The sequence below is a fragment of the Festucalex cinctus genome, chromosome 10, assembly GCF_051991245.1.
Source record: "Festucalex cinctus isolate MCC-2025b chromosome 10, RoL_Fcin_1.0, whole genome shotgun sequence".
In the NCBI taxonomy this organism is placed as follows: Eukaryota; Metazoa; Chordata; class Actinopteri; order Syngnathiformes; family Syngnathidae; genus Festucalex; species Festucalex cinctus.
The window spans coordinates 25,246,647-25,262,725 of record NC_135420.1 but is presented as its reverse complement, the minus strand read 5'-3'; the positions used below and the strand labels follow the sequence as shown (position 1 = coordinate 25,262,725).

The 16,079-nt window shown below is 39.2% G+C and overlaps 1 protein-coding gene across 3 annotated transcripts in view; it reads left to right on the top strand.

Annotated features, from left to right (window-relative positions):
* The window catches only part of rorca (RAR-related orphan receptor C a), a 39,196-nt gene extending 23,327 nt beyond the window's left edge, over nt 1-15,869 (top strand). For all 3 annotated transcript variants that reach the window (XM_077535555.1, XM_077535554.1, XM_077535553.1), the window contains 9 exons: nt 6,907-6,992; nt 7,125-7,266; nt 8,021-8,464; nt 8,559-8,680; nt 9,687-9,819; nt 11,367-11,474; nt 11,552-11,662; nt 13,013-13,125; nt 13,209-15,869. In XM_077535555.1, coding sequence (XP_077391681.1) covers nt 7,158-7,266; nt 8,021-8,464; nt 8,559-8,680; nt 9,687-9,819; nt 11,367-11,474; nt 11,552-11,662; nt 13,013-13,125; nt 13,209-13,370 — 1,302 coding nt within the window. In that variant the 5' untranslated portion in view covers nt 6,907-6,992; nt 7,125-7,157 and the 3' untranslated portion in view covers nt 13,371-15,869. The remainder of the gene's footprint in view (nt 1-6,906; nt 6,993-7,124; nt 7,267-8,020; nt 8,465-8,558; nt 8,681-9,686; nt 9,820-11,366; nt 11,475-11,551; nt 11,663-13,012; nt 13,126-13,208) is intronic.
* Nucleotides 15,870-16,079: the final 210 nt, after the last annotated feature.

Below are 16,079 nucleotides of genomic sequence, written 5' to 3'. Positions count from 1 at the left end.
TTTGGGACACCCTTTGTAACGCAATCATCAGGTGTGGGTTGGAAAATTAACCAATTACACTTAATTGGTCTGAAAATGATTCTTATTGTTTATGTGTATGTCTATATTCAATTCCTGTTATGAATTGCAAGTAATGTCAGCTTTGTCATGCTTGCTGTTGAGCTAAACGAGACCAGATGTAAATTGAGACGAGATCATCATTGTTTCACAATCTATACTTTTTATGACTTTTCTTTCTTTCTTTTTTTTTTGTTTTTTGTTTTTGTTTGGTGGGATGATGCCATGAGGTTTTACCCAGTGTAAAATATGCGCCTTGGCTCAAAGGTTGGGAAACGCTGACATAATGCGGCAGTGGAACCTCTTTCCCATTTTCCCACTTAAGAAATAAAGTCAATTGAATGAATGCCAATGTCTTTCTGACAGTTAGCATTCCCAACTGTCAAATATATAAAGACGTTAATCATAAAAACAATATGTGTACTCAACATTTGGTGACATACGATGACTGTGATGATGTCGCAAGTTGCACTGCACGAAAACTGTTCTTTTATTATTATTGCAAAAGTCATTGTTGACGTTAGCTCGTCTTGAGCAGCCGAGACAGAAACTTTACAGTTTTGGATGCGACATCACAGTAAGATAATGATCTCACCTTGACCTACATTGAATTGGTTTGTGCAAAGGTTCTCAACGCTTGGAAAAATATCACGATATACCACCCAAAACAAAACATGCCACCAAAAAAAAAAAAAAATCTATTCTGTAGCAATGATGATCCCACAAGCTGACTCGGTGTTTGTGTGCCAGGGTTGCCATCTGTTGTATGAATTTTAGCAGGTTAATTACATTTAATGACATAAAATAATTACTTTGTGGAGACAATTTAGGGGACACTACAATGAAGAGATAATTTTGGTGCAATAATTGGAGAAAATTACTTCACATTAATTAGAGTTGCCTCATGACATTTTTATTTATTTTTTTTGAAGTTCCCCTTTCTTTGTTTTAGATTTTTAGTAACCTTTGTACTGCATTAGGAAGAATGTAATAAATTATTTGATTTAATTAATTCAAATGCCATAGTTGTTTTTTAGGTTGAAATAATCCTTCATATTAGCGGTGTCACTGTCGAATATTTTTAGAATCGATTATTCAATCGGCTAATCTGATTCTAGGGGTGTTAAAAAAAATCGATTCGGCAATATATCGTGATTTTCCATTGCACAATTCTCGAATCAATTCAATAGGTGGCTGAATCGATTCTTAAACTTCCATTTTTAATGGAAAAATATTCAACAAAACGTCTTAATTCGGGTTAGGGTTCACACCTTGAACACGTAGAATGTTATATTAATGTAACATTAAGCCTTAATATTTTATTTCAATGCTGTTCAAACATGAAACAGACCCGAATAAGACTGAAGTTTCAGATAAATATATAATTTTCATACAATTCTTATTACTTATTAGTATTTTCTAAATTTGAATTTAAAAAAATCTCTACAGTCGACTTATAAATTCGTATCGGGGTTAATCGGTATCGAATCGAATCGGGACCTGTGATGCGAATCGAATCGTCAGGTACTAGGCAATTCACACCCCTGATTCATTTTAATTTTGCATTAAAATGTATTACAAAAGCGTTTTTCTCCAATTACTGTTTGTCCAATTACTGTTTATTAACCAGTGTTTTTCCGTACTTCGTATAGTGATTAAAAAAATAAATAAAAGTAAAAACAGGTGTTTGCAAATATCGATTATTAAAATAGTTGTCAATCGACTTGTACACAAACCAAGGCTGACTGACAAATCATCCAAAGTCCTTTTTAAGGATACGTGCTGACGGAAAAGATGCCTTTTGGGCTTTTTTGTTTTTTTTGTTTTTTTGTGACCGTCAGCGTTGCGTTTGCGACCGCATTCTGCTTCAAATTGAACTCTCCGGCTGGTGCGCTGGAAACATTCTGCACCACAAGTGTAAGTCGATCCGGTGTGTGTGATTTGGCCTGCTTGTAAATGATGAATTGCCCTGCGGCCGTCCCGCGGTTCCTGTCCCGGTCCAAAAAAACATGTCTGTAAATGTCAGAATTCCCCCTCTCGCGGTGTCGTCTCGCCGCACTCGAGGCATGTTGCGGGTCGATGCGACGGGCCCCTTTTGTGCTTTCACCTCTCGATCTGTGACGGTGACATGTGAGGAGTATTTACTTTGAACATGCTGATCAAACAGGGTGCATGTCAGGCCATGCTATAGTGTTTCCAATGTTATGTCACATGAGGTTAAAATGCTGAGTTGGTTCTTCTTCGAAAGATGGTGTCAATCATTGGAACAACCGACAGGCGGTAAATATTTGAAATGTCTGCCTCCGCTTTACTGCCATATGTAATAATGATACAGATGCCGTTCCTTTCAACAACAAAAAAAAAAAGAGTAGGTGAATTACAGTATGTCAGGTAAGGTGCGGGTAAATAGGACCTTGTACTGTTTGATTAGCTCGGATGAGAGAGCAAAGTCTGCATTGACGAGCCTTTACAACGCTTATTGCTGCTAGTGCGGTGCGAAAACTTGACAGGCTGGCACAGAGGTGACTTTAAAATGGTTGCTTAAGTAAAATAGTTAATACAGGCCAGTGGATCTCTTTGTGGAAGTCACAGTATCATTATGCAATTTGAACGTTCATTTTCCAGTCTTCTAATTTTTAGTTCTTGATCGTAAAGCGACTACAAAAGGGCACCTGATACTAGTACAATACCTTGAAGTAAGGCCAGGTATCGGTATCGGCCCGCTACTATACCTGGTATCGGTACTTGCGCATCCCTACAAACTTTTGAGTCAACATTGCTAGTTTTTATGTTTGTATGTGAATTTCTTCAAAAACAAACAAAAATCGGACTTTTTGACTTGATGTTCATGTTAGTGGTGGGGGGATAATATTATTGATACCAAGTCAGTATCGATATCGGCTCGAGATTCGATACTGACACTAAAATACCGATTTAGAGTCGTGTGCCATCACATGACTTCGCATCTTCATCTTTGTAGGAGATTGCATGAACACATACAGTATTGCACTTTAAAAATGATTTAAAAAATTTTTTTTTTGGCAAGTTGTTTTATGTTTTATATTTGTTGCATGATAATCTTCTTTATTTAGGGTTGAAAACGAAGTGATGAAGGCAGAATTTTTAGTTATTTTTGTAGTATTTTCTACTTACTTAAACTTTGTCATAACTTTGTCGTTTGTTTAAAAAGGAAACTTGAAATTTGATTGGGAATAAGCAATTCAATGATAAAGCTACCTTAATTAAAAAAAAAAAAAAAGCAATTATATACTATAATTTCCAAAAAGTGTGTATCGGCATCGGCGATACTGGGTCTGTATTTACATAGTAGCGGGATACCAAAATTTTCAGTATCGTGCACCACTAGTTCATGTGGTATTCGCTCCGGATTTATGTAACATGTCAGAACAAATACGGGACACTGCGTTAAGCTAAGTGAGAAAGTTACAGTTGCTTTTGTGTAATCCTTGCTAAACCTCCTTGGCAGAGATAACGAGTGCTCAGTTTTAAAGTTTAATCTGCGTGAGACTATTGCCATGAATTGAACCCCCCCCCACCCCCCTTTATCTTATTTATGCTAACAAGTGTTTGCTTTTATTGCTTGTATGTCGTAATGACACAGACTTTTATTTGCGCCGGCTGCAAACCCGGAGCAAAAAATAGATTTATGGTCTCGCATGGGCACAGCTGAAATTTCACTCCCGATACTTGACATGCTTGCAACGAGCGAGGAGCCGCTATTGGCTGCAGCTGTTCTCGCAGCTGGGCTCTTACTCGACTGTACGTTGACGTTTTTAATGAATCCAGATGTCGAGCAAGTTTCGAAACAGCCGTCGACTCGAAATCTTAAATCTGACATCCATGTTTGTTTGTTTTTTTGTGTTTTTTGTGTGTGTTTTTTTTTGCAAAAGTTGCACTCACTCCACTATGGAGGACCAAAGCTGCCAAAATTAAAAATGAATGAATGAATAAATATATAAATGACTAAAACAAAAAATAAAAACTAATATAAAAAAAATACAAAAATAAATACAAAAAAATATATAAATGGAAATAAAAAGAAAATATGTATATATCCATTAAAAAAATTAAAAAATAAATACAAAAAATATAAATGGAAATAAAAACGAGAAAATATGTATAATATCCATAAATAAAAGTAAAAATAACAAAAAAAGAGATTCTAAAAATGAATATAAAATAAATGTTGAAATTAATGCAAAAATAAATATGTAAATAGAATTAAATATCAATCAATAAATACAAATGCTCTGCTCTCACATTTATTTTTTGACTCGATTTTTTATTTTTATATGTATTTTTACTTTTATTTATAGAGATATATTTTCACATTTTTTATATCAGTTTTTATTTTCACTCTAAATCGTTTCTTTATTTATGTTTTAATGCTGGCAGTTTTGTTCCTCCATACTCCACACCCTTCTGTCCTTTTGCTCAATCCAAACCCGTCTTCAAATGAGGGAGAGAAAAAAAGGAGGAGGCGCTTCCTCCTCCTCCTCCTGCTTGAATGGGAAAGTGTGTCAGTGGAGCAGCTCGCTCGGGCTCCGCGGGCCCGACGTTGCCGCTCGGCTGACTGGCAGGCGAGTCGGCGAGTCAAAACGCTCAAGTCAGCCGCCCGGCGGGCCAATGGGAGCGGAGGCGGGGCGAGGGAATCACGTCACACGGTTGCCGGGACAACCACCTTTTGAATGCGTGCATTCGTGGAATGTGGCCAGACAGGCGGTTATATAACAGGCTGGCGGGGAGGGGCAGGCAGGAGGCCTTGGAGAGGAGCAATGGAAGGAGCAGCTTTTTTTTTTCTTTTTCTTTCCACTGGCTTTTTATTTATTTCTTTATTCATATCCTTCCCAACCGGCCATGAATTCAAGCCAGCCCCACTGCCCAGACACACAAATATGTCACCTGTCGCCATTGTGCAGGAAGCGTGGATGAAAATTGTTGTTTTTTTTTTTTTGTAGGATAGCTCTCATTTTCTGCTCAAGCGTGTGACGCAAGCGTGATGTCATGTGTGGGTGCTCGATTCTGAGTATCTTATAAAAGAACCTTTTCAAGCAAAATAAGTGAGAAACCGCTTTTATTGCTGACCCAAAAGAATCGTCAGGCTATGAGCAGTCAACACAGTAGTCCACTTAGTCGTATCAGTTGCGGTTTTTTCCCCCCCCCCCATTCTCGATCCTCACAAGTCGGCTTGTTTTTCTGGATGAGCCTGCAAGCGTTTTGTTCTTCCTGGAGGAGGAGGAGGAGGAGGAGGAGGAGGGACAGAGAGGCGCGAGCCATGAAACTTTATAACCTCGGGCCGCAGCTAATGCAATTGACCTGCTATTCTGGGCTCGAGGAGGCCCGGCTACTTAGATAAACCACATCATGAAAAGAACATGCTGTTCCTTGGGTAAGACGGCTCAGGCTTCCACAATCAAGCCGAGGTGCATAATGTATACACCGGCTCCAGTGTCAAATCTCAGGAGGCTTCCTCGCATTTTGCGTTGCATTGCCGCCCATGTGACATGAAGTCACCTCAAGTTTATGGCCTGGTTAACAAAGCGACTCCGCCCGTTACCCGCAACGCGCTGCCTTGCATCATTTTTGATCAGTGAATATCGAGTTATTGGAAGGTAGAAGGAAGTCTACGCAGAAGAGTATTTCCAATAAGGACTAGCTAAAAACAAAAACAAAAAAAATGCTATTCGACGAAAAGGTGCAGCATTTCTCGCTTTCACTACTCAGTTTACATTCCAATTCGTGACAATTGTGTTGTGTGGTTGAAGCAATTATTACATAAAAAAAGAATACTGTTTAATTTGTTCCGTGACCGCGATCATAATAATGCCAAACCTATCATCTTGCCTTTTCCCCTTTGTAATGATTGGAAATGGCAAAACAGGTTTGAAAAAAAATAAATAAATAGCAGTCTAATATAACATTGTACCTTATGTATAGGAATAAAACAACAGCGTTAAGAAGTGTTTAAGAAGCAGAATCTTAAATTGGAAAAGATTAGATGTACCCTCAACGGATCCATCAACAAATTCCACAAAACCTGGGACTCTTTAATAACATATGTGAATAATTGACTTGCTCTCGAACTGAAATCTGAATTGCATCATGTCTTTGGAATATGTCTATAATAAGTATGAAGTGCACAGTTTTTTTTATTTGTGTTTTTATTTTATTTTTTTTACGTTTATGTCTATGTACTTTACTGTTACGTAAGTCCAATTTAATGTTGAACCTGATTTGTCTTTGTTGGGGTTGTTCATATCTGTTCTCTGTTGGAGAAGATTATTTCAGATGATAATGGGGAAATTACAAATAAAGTGTTTGAAAGCGCTGTATAAATAAACTTGAGTTGAGTTTAAAAAAAAAAAAAAGAAGAAAAAAAAGACGTGTTTAATAAAAAAGCTTTTGATGTGCGCGACTTGGCCACTGGGGGCAGTATAATAATGCAGACACAAGCATTCAAGATTCTCACAACTAAAACTAAATACTGTTTTAGTGTAAATTTTGGGCCTTTTCACTTTAACAAAGCTATTATTGTTTTGTATGAATGTCTAATTGTATGTTCTGCTATCTAGTGGGAACACATTGAGTCACTAGTATTTGCTAGATGAATGAACATATACAATTCATAACTATTGACCCCATTAAGTGAAATTGGAAATTTTCTTATGGCACACCTGATGATCTCTCAAGCATAGTGGCTGGGATTAACTTCCACGATGATGTCATGTTGTCGTCAGACTAGCTGAAACTCAATCACACGTGCACTGCATTTTCCCTTAAATGTTTGGAGATGTAATCAATAGACAATCAATTCTTCTCTCTCTCCAGCTCAAATAGAAGTCATACCCTGCAAAATCTGCGGGGACAAATCCTCGGGGATCCATTATGGTGTCATCACCTGTGAAGGCTGCAAGGTGAGTCCTCGCAAAACACGTCACCGTCATTAAGTTCATCACACCTCTGGGTCACGTCCAACTTTTTTTTTTTTTTTTGCCACCACCCAACTCGTATTTGGATCGTGAACTTTGGCTTTCTTTGTGCAAAAGGGTTTCTTCCGACGCAGCCAGCAGAACAACGCCATGTACTCCTGCTCGCGACAGAGAAACTGCCTGATCGATCGGACCAATCGCAACCGCTGTCAGCACTGCCGGCTGCAGAAGTGTCTCGCTCTGGGCATGAGCCGGGACGGTGAGTATTGTCCAAAAGCACTCAGATTCCCTTCTCAAGTACAAATACAGATACTTGTGGGGAGGAAAAAAAAAACTGGTTAAAAATAAAAGTACTTATTCATCTCATGTAGTAAAAAAAAATAAAAATAAATAATGTACAGACTAAAATATTTGTCAAACTGCCAAACGACTTTTTATGAATCTGAAGGCCGATAAGCTTGTATCACACTGAGCGGTGAGTGCTTGCGAACGTAGCGGATTTATTAATTTGTAGGGAATTTATTTAAATTTCCCACTTTATAAAAAAAAAAATGATGCTGACACTGATGACTCCCTACAATTTTATTTTTTATAATTATTAAAAAAATATATCAAGAAATTATGTTGAAATTTTAGAAAACTTTTTATAGTCGAAAACTCGCTGCAATTTTTTTAATAATTTTTAAATGAAGCTGTCAATTCTTTATTTTTTTTTTAATTAAAAGAAAAAATTATTTTTAAAAATCTGACACTGATATTTCCTCTTACTGCAAATGAATATCGGCTTGAAATGATCGGTTATCGACCTCCTTGACAAATAATCTGTATCGGCCTTGAAAAAACATATCGGTCTATCACTACTCTGAAATGTTAGTAAAAAGTACCTTTTTATGATACATGATGTACATTTTGCTCTATTGAACTCCCAAGTTTCCCCCATGCACCTGTCATATTGTGTTTAATGATACCCACCTAATTTGTTGCCACTAAATATAAATGTGTCATTGTTGCAGCGGTGAAATTTGGCCGCATGTCCAAGAAGCAGCGCGACAGCCTGTACGCAGAGGTGCAGAAGCATCAGCAGTCCCAGGAGTGCGCCGGCGGCATGGCCGCCCGGGAAGAGAACGGCGACATGGGCGACCACGGCCGCACCTACAGACGAATGTCCGGCACCGCGCTCAGCGATCTGGACGACTTCACCACGCTGCCCGACGGCCTCCTCTTCGACCTGCCGCTGACCCCCGAGGACGGCGGCGGCGAGTACGGCAACCTGGACATGCTCGCCGGCAGCGCCGGCAGCAGCTCGTCCTCGCAAAGCTCGCCGGAGCAGACCAACTTGGACTTTGCGGAGGGCGGCCACAGCATCAAGCACGAGTACCAGCTGTTGCACGACTCCGGGCTCTTCTCGCACGCCATCCTCAACCCGCTTCCCGATGGGTGCTCGCTGCTTGAGCTCGGTACGCGCGCCTTTTCCGAACACACGTCAGTGCGATGAATCAATCACGGGCGTGGCAGTCGTTTTTAAACGCCAATGTTCTCTCCTCCACTCAGAGCACATAACTCAGTGTGTGGTGAAGTCGCATATGGAGACAAGCCAGTACAGTACAGAGGAGCTGAAAAGAATGGCGTGGTCCACGTATAGCATGGAAGAGACACGGATGTACCAAGCTAAGGTATGATCGAGGACTGAAACGATTCATCGAATAACTCAAATACTGAAGTCAAAGCCAAATCTCTGCCTCAAAAGGTTGCATGATACTTTTCCCGCACGGATAAATGCTACTAACTTATTTGCTCCCAGAAAACGTAAATGTTTTACATTTCCCAAAGACGTATTTATACGTTTTTTGTTGTTTTTTTTATGCTAGAGCATACATACAGCTTTGATGCAGCCTCTCATCTGCAGAGAATGGGTGAAGCAATGGTAGTAATTACAAAAAGGGCCAGCAGGTGGCAGCAGAGTATAAGAGCTCCACCAGGTTGAAAACAAGCTGATTTCCCCAAAATTCACAACAGATTTGTGAATAATGATGAAACTTGGATATATTCTAATGCTAATTTCTGCAAAATGGAAACAGATAGATAGAATTATACTTTTTTTTTTCCTGATGAAAGAAGAGACTTTAATCTTTCTTTTGGTAGGTTCCTTGTTTTTATAGCAATAGAACACAATATTCTGTGGGCCTTGCAAAATGAGTCAGTATAGTAAATCAGCTCAGAGCAAAAGGGGGTTGCTTCAGTGCAAATGGCTGCTAGTGAATACCTTAATGATTTCTCACAATAATTAGGAAAGATGATGGCGTTCCTTCAGTGACATGAGAGGAAAAAAAGTTTTTAATGTTTATATTCTTCTTCTTTTAACACCCCATGTTGACTCAAAGTGTCACAAAGCCACAAAATCCAAATAAACATGCATGATAATCATCTTTTTTTTTCTTTTTTTTTTTTTTTTTTTTAAGAATCCAAGTAAAATACAAGGAACAGAGCAAATGTACTTTCCTCAATTAGTTACCCCCCAAGCACAAACAAATCGAAATAGTTGTGGTTTAATCAAGCAGGCAGGATAAAGTTCAGTATGTCTTTGGTGGTGGAAAGCTACTAGTCCGGATGAGTGGCAAGAACTTGCATTATTATTATTCTCAACAACTAAAATGTTCATTTTTTTCTCTCTTCTGTTAGTCAGCTGAGGTGATGTGGCAACAGTGCGCCATTCACATCACCAACGCCATCCAGTACGTGGTGGAGTTTGCCAAGCGCATCTCTGGCTTCATGGACCTGTGTCAGAATGATCAGATTATCCTCCTCAAAGCAGGTCAGTAAGCCTTAAAATAGTGCCGTGAATTCCAGTTTGTCATGAGGGATACTAAATGTTCCAAACCTGTATTTGATAAAAAACATTTTTTGAGCTTACTGAGACAATCTCTAAAGTCGATCTTCTTCTCGCGTGCACTTTTTTCCAAATGAGAGGCGAAACATGCTTGATTCAAATTATTTGTCACTCCCAGTTGAAATTATACCATCAAACTGACACCCATAAATGAAGAGAGTTCAACATTGTGCAGTATATTCAAACACTCAAATGTTCAACCAAACAGCATCACCCGCTAGCTAAATGCTAAAATATGAACGAAAATTAGCATCGATGTTATGGTAATTATAAACATTTAAACAACTGCTACTTTAACACACAGAGAGCAGCGATACATACAAACAAATCATACAAAACATTGCATATCAAACACTAAAATGTTCAAACAATGTCATTTAGTCCATTAGCTTATTGCTAACGTAAAATACAAAACGCCATAGATGGCCAATGAAATTAGCATAGATGTTATGGTAATTATGAACACGTAAACAGCTCCATGTTCAGTCACCAAAATTTTCAAAAAAATATCATTTAGTCGAACAAAGGTCCACTAGCTTAATGCTAACGTATAATGCAAAACCCCATAGATGGGCCGACGAAAATGAGCGTAGATGTTATGTTCTTTCTAAACCGTCAAAAAACTGCAACATTAGCACACGCATTATTAAATACTCTGCATTTCTACCAGTCCATGCTAAACTGGTAGCGCAAAACTCAAAATTTGGATTTAAATGATTGTACAGTTGACTGTAAAATCCCATAAGCCATCACCAACAAAAAACAACAATAAATTGTGATAATATAACTGGGTTCACAAAACAAAAACAAAACATCCATATTGTTTCGCTTCAGTCAGCTGGGAGCTGTTGTCGCAAGGAAATTGGCCTCTGGGAATAGAGCTCCCCTGCCGCGTGTTTATGACTTTGCCGCGTCACAGTTGCGATCCTTATTGTCACATGAAAGCGCACACGTGGTACATTCACCTCGAGGGGCCGCCGCCTTGCCGGCGTTCCACAATCACAAGCACGCAGCGTGACTTGAAAAGCGCACGTCCGTCCTCCGTCTGAAGAATGGCGGCCCTTGTTTGGACCCGCGTCGCGGTTATTGTGCTGACTGGCACACGGTGGAGAGAATCTGTGATTTGGAAATCGAGGCATGTTCCCCAGTTGTATCGCGGTTCATCGCTCTAGAGACGGCAATCGTGTTTTTTTTTTGTTTTTTTTTAATTAAGCTGTGTTTTTACAGAACTTATCGACGAGTTAACATGTTAACTGAACTAACTAGACATTATTACTTATCATATCAATGTGTAAAAGGAATGTTTGTAACTTCACCCAGTGTACCGTACTTCTTCGTCAAACCGGATTCACCAGTAACAGCATAGCTTCACTAATTGTAAATGTAAATGAAAAAGATTCCAAACTAACTCTATCCTAAATAATTGTGTCTTGGTTTCAAATATGAATTCATTTCTCCCCCTCTATCCACAGGCTGCATGGACGTCCTTCTGATCCGAATGTGTCGCGCTTATAACCCCGTCAATAACACATTCCTCTTTGATGGGAGATTCGCCCCCGCTCACTTCTTTAAAGCGCTTGGTGAGTAACGCCCTCGCGCCTTCTTCCTCACTTTTTATATCCGTGAGCACTCTTTTATATATTTCCCCTTCCTCCAGGCTGCGACGACCTCGTGACGGCCGTCTTCGACTTGGCCAAAAGCCTGAGTCGCATCCAGATGTCCGAGGAGGAGATGGCCCTCTTCACCGCCGCTGTGCTGCTCTCACCAGGTGACAAATGCACTCAGTGGACACTTTATTAGGTACACAGGAAGAACCCGGGAAAAAGAGAGTGCACAATAGTGTTAATTTTATCTGGCATTTTAAAATTTAGTCCCAGTTTTAGTCCAGTTTCAATCACACTTGTTAGTTATTATCATAGTTAGCCCACCTCGTCCCATTTTTATTTAGTCTATTTTTAGTTGACTATAAATCGGCAATCATTTTATCGCTGTATATATTTTTTTTGTCAGCAGAAATGTTGAAGATTTCGGATCTAAAACTATTTCACATACAATTTTCTCTTTTGATGAAAAACAACTTCACACACAATTACAGTATATCAACAAGTGGCTAATATGGCTCCATGCTACGAGCTAGTTAAGTTAGCAAGCATTAGTTAGTGGTCGGATTGATTAACATTATTGTTGGAACGTGACAGTCTTTGGCTTTTTTTTTTTTTTTTTTTTTTTTTAATACAAAAAAATAAAAAATAAAATCCATCTTGTTTTTGTTCATGAATTAAAATGTCCATAGATTTTAGTCCAGTTTTTATTAAATGAAGTACATTTTCATTTCGCCTTCATTAGCCGACAAAAATGCATGCCGATTTAGTCCCAGTTATTGTATATTAATGAAGGTTTTAGTCTAGTCTAGTCTAATTTTTAGTCCAGTGAAAAATGTGCATTGATGAAATTATTTTTGTCTAGTTTTTGTTGACGAAATTAACACTAGTGCACAGTTGTGTAAACGGAAGTGGGAATTGGTCCCATTGAAAAGGAATGGGGAACAGTTTTAATTTAAACGTTAAATTGTGCGAATCTACACAAAGTAAGTGACAGCAAGCGGTCAAGACACTTTAAATACAACAATTCTGTATACGTAATAATTAAGCAGCATGTCCTTTTGCAATATGTATTTTTCCAGTAATTGAGCTTTTGTCAAGGTTTTAAAGATCCAGATAGACTGAGATGATTTTGTTTTACAATCCAGATTGTTCCATAAACTGACACCTTGAGTTGAAATACATCGTTCTTTTTGTTTTATTCTATATTTTGTTTTGGAAAAAATATCTGTTCCTCTTATTTATACTCACGTTCCCTTTTTTTTTTTTTTTAATTTGTATATTGACTGGTAAAGTTTCATGATGGGCTTTAAACATTATTTTGAGATGGTTAAACTCCATCAATTCATTAAATTGTAAAGTTTTTAGTTGTATAAATAATGGATTAGTGTGGTCTCTGTATCCACAAACGAAAAGTGGGAGTTGTTTCTCTGCAAAAAAAAGTGAGGAGAATAAAATTCCAAATAACATGTGCGATGCTTTTTACTATAAATGATTTTTGTCTTCTTTCTCTTAAGACCGCCCCTGGCTGACAGATGTGCAACAGATCCAGAAGCTTCAGGAGAAGGTCTACGTCGCCCTCCAGCGCTGCTTACAAAAAGGCAGCTCATCGGAAGAGAAACTTGCCAAGGTACAGGCGGCAATTTGGCCCCCACCAACGCCGACGCACTGCCGGGACATTTTCTTGATTTCCTCCTCCTCCTCCTCCTCCAGATGGTGTCCAAACTTCCCATCATGAAGTCCATTTGCAAGCTCCACATCGACAAACTGGAGTTCTTCCGTCTGCTCCACCCCGAGACGGCGTACACCTTCCCGCCGTTGTACCGGGAGGTGTTTGGCAGTGAAATCACTTTCCCGGACTCCACAGAGGGCTAAGCAAAAAAAACAAAAAAACAAATGAGATTCCGCAAACAAGAGACTGTGTGAGGCGAGCGAGAGAAACGGAGAGAGAGAGTTTAAACGACGTGGCAACAAGCTGAGGCGAAAGCAGCCACTCAGTGACAATCCTTGCACGCTACACTTTAGGAGACACTCCTCTCACCTCGGAACTCCCGACCGACCCACACTGCACCCCCAAGAGGTGCTCGGAGAAAGGACGAAAGAGTGGCCTCGACCATTTGTATTCTCCAAATTATTTTTCTAAGTCCTGATTAAAGCAGACGTCGTTTCGACTACAGTTCTCACAGCTCCGCTAAGCTACGGTTGAATGTAAACCCCGCCCCCTTAAAGCGTTCAGCACAGCTTCAAGGCCCGATTCCGAATGTACATACTTTATAAATCCTTACTTACCTCGCACAGTTTTTTCTTTTTTTTCTTTTTTTTTGGTCGCCATTCTGGTAGCAGTCAACCACTTTTCACTCAGCATCAGTTGTCGCCTTTTCGCAGGGTTTTCGGCGTGCGAACAAAGCGTTCAAAGGGACCATGATCAAACTCACAACCATTTTTTTTTCCTTTTTTTTTTTTTTTTAAACACTAATGCAGGTATTTATTGTTTTTGATTTTTACTAGCGCATCCTCAGACACTGATGTAAAACGGGCTCTTTTTGATTACCTCAGTCCCACGCGCCCTTTTCCCTTTGCATATGCCACTTAGAGAAAGACTCACGAGAGATTGTTAAAATATTTTCAGAATTTCCATTTTATATATAGCACCTATATAGCCGCTAGTAAGAGACACACGTACTGCCTGCCTGTACCATGGAAGGATTGTTTTAGATGTTGAGAAAATCCCGTGGATCATTTGAATGTTTGACAACCCCTCTTTTTTTTTTTTTTTCGGAGACAAACGCAAAGGTTTCCACCCATTTGCAGTTCCAATGCACCTCAACGACCAGAGCCGCACTTGCCATTAGGCGCTATATGGCATCAGTGTGTGTTTTGATGGGAGGGGGCGGAGCCAAAGGATAAAGCGTGGACAGATGGGCCGCCGGTTTATTTAAGCTCCTTAGACGTCGGTCGGAGGGGATTTATTATCTGCGCCAGCGCTCACTGCGGTGCAGCCTGCCTCCAAAATCGAACGCGATTCGTTAGGTATGACTTAAAAAAAAAAAATAATAATTTAGTTTTCTAGCTCCAATCTGTCCTCCATCGATTTTGTAGGTTCCACTATACCGTACAGGCTTGGTCGAAAGCAGAAGCTGTCCCAACCCGCTTGGCCCTCTCGTCTTTTCACCCTTTACCTTTACTACCTCATTCCCTCTCAAACATTCATGCTGAAAAGCTTCTGCACAATACATAATACTCGTAAAATATACAATTTTATCTTACAGGTAAAATCTGAGGAGGATTTCCGACGTTTGAAATCCTGTGAAAAATTCACCGACAATCATACACACGGGATGTTAAATATTTCAGCCAGATTTGCGTGGCACTGCTGGGAAAGTGCTGTTGGCCGTGCAGTCAATGATCTGAAGTAGCGTAAAAAAAATAAAAAATGAGATGCCGTCCACGTTGCGGCACAGTGGGATTGTGCAATTGGGCCTTTGTTGCCATACATTTAACTTTAAAGTAGCATAGACTTTTATTATTATTTTTTTTTTTTCAATTCTAATACGACAAATTTAAAGCCGACTTATATGCGCAGGGTTGGCCGGATTGTATCAAGGTGCAATATTTTGTCGTAGAATGTTTAATCACGCTGATTTTCCTCCCCCCTCAATCGTTGCGATCCTCCACTCTACAATTTTAGCGGGACGCAAAGTTCCCGGTTGAAGTTCCTCAGGGTGATAGCTCGGCTTTCTGTCCTGTCCCGCGGCGCCGACGAGGCGCGCCGCGCACCAACAAACTGTAGACGACCTTTGAACCTTGATCACTGTGTACAGTTCATGTTCTTGTGAATGTTGGATGACACAAAGTATCAAACATTTGAACCCTTTTGATTATTGTTGTTGCGAAGACATGTGGCGTCATAGATGAAATAGGACATTGATACAAGTAAAGAAAATGGAAAAAAAAAAGAGAAAAAAGTAAAATACATATAAAATATGAATTATAATCTCTGATCCTTGTCTTGGTTTTGATGTGATCTTCAATTTTGTCCTATGTACCATCATGATATTTTCCTCATCAGTTTAGTGTCCTTTTTGTCTTTTGGAGAGATGTAATTCTATTTTTTTTAAAAGAGGATTTTTAAATATGTCTCCCTAAAAGTTTCTTTTTTTGTCCTGATCCTCCTGTTTATGGTATTGTCACTCTATTTTAAGATTATATTATTATTATTATTGAATCATGATAGATTAAAATGATAACTAATTTATGTCACGTCATGGATATACAGTAAGAGCCAGAGCGGTTATTAACACGAAAGTGTTATTGCACAATGGTGATATACTTTGTGGATTTAAGAATGTAATAAAATTCTTTTTACAATGAAAAGGTCATGCGTGCCGTCATTGAATTCAATAGAAATGATCATACGTTCCAGTCACTCCAATGCAATGTTTTTTTAAATAAGGAAAATAGTAACGTTGTACCAGTACTTAATGAAAATAAAGCGTTTGTGCAACGTGGTTTATTGCAGCTCTTTCTGGTGTATGTGAGTGACTTTGCCACCAGGGGGCAGTACCTTACAAGCAGTCATGCAGA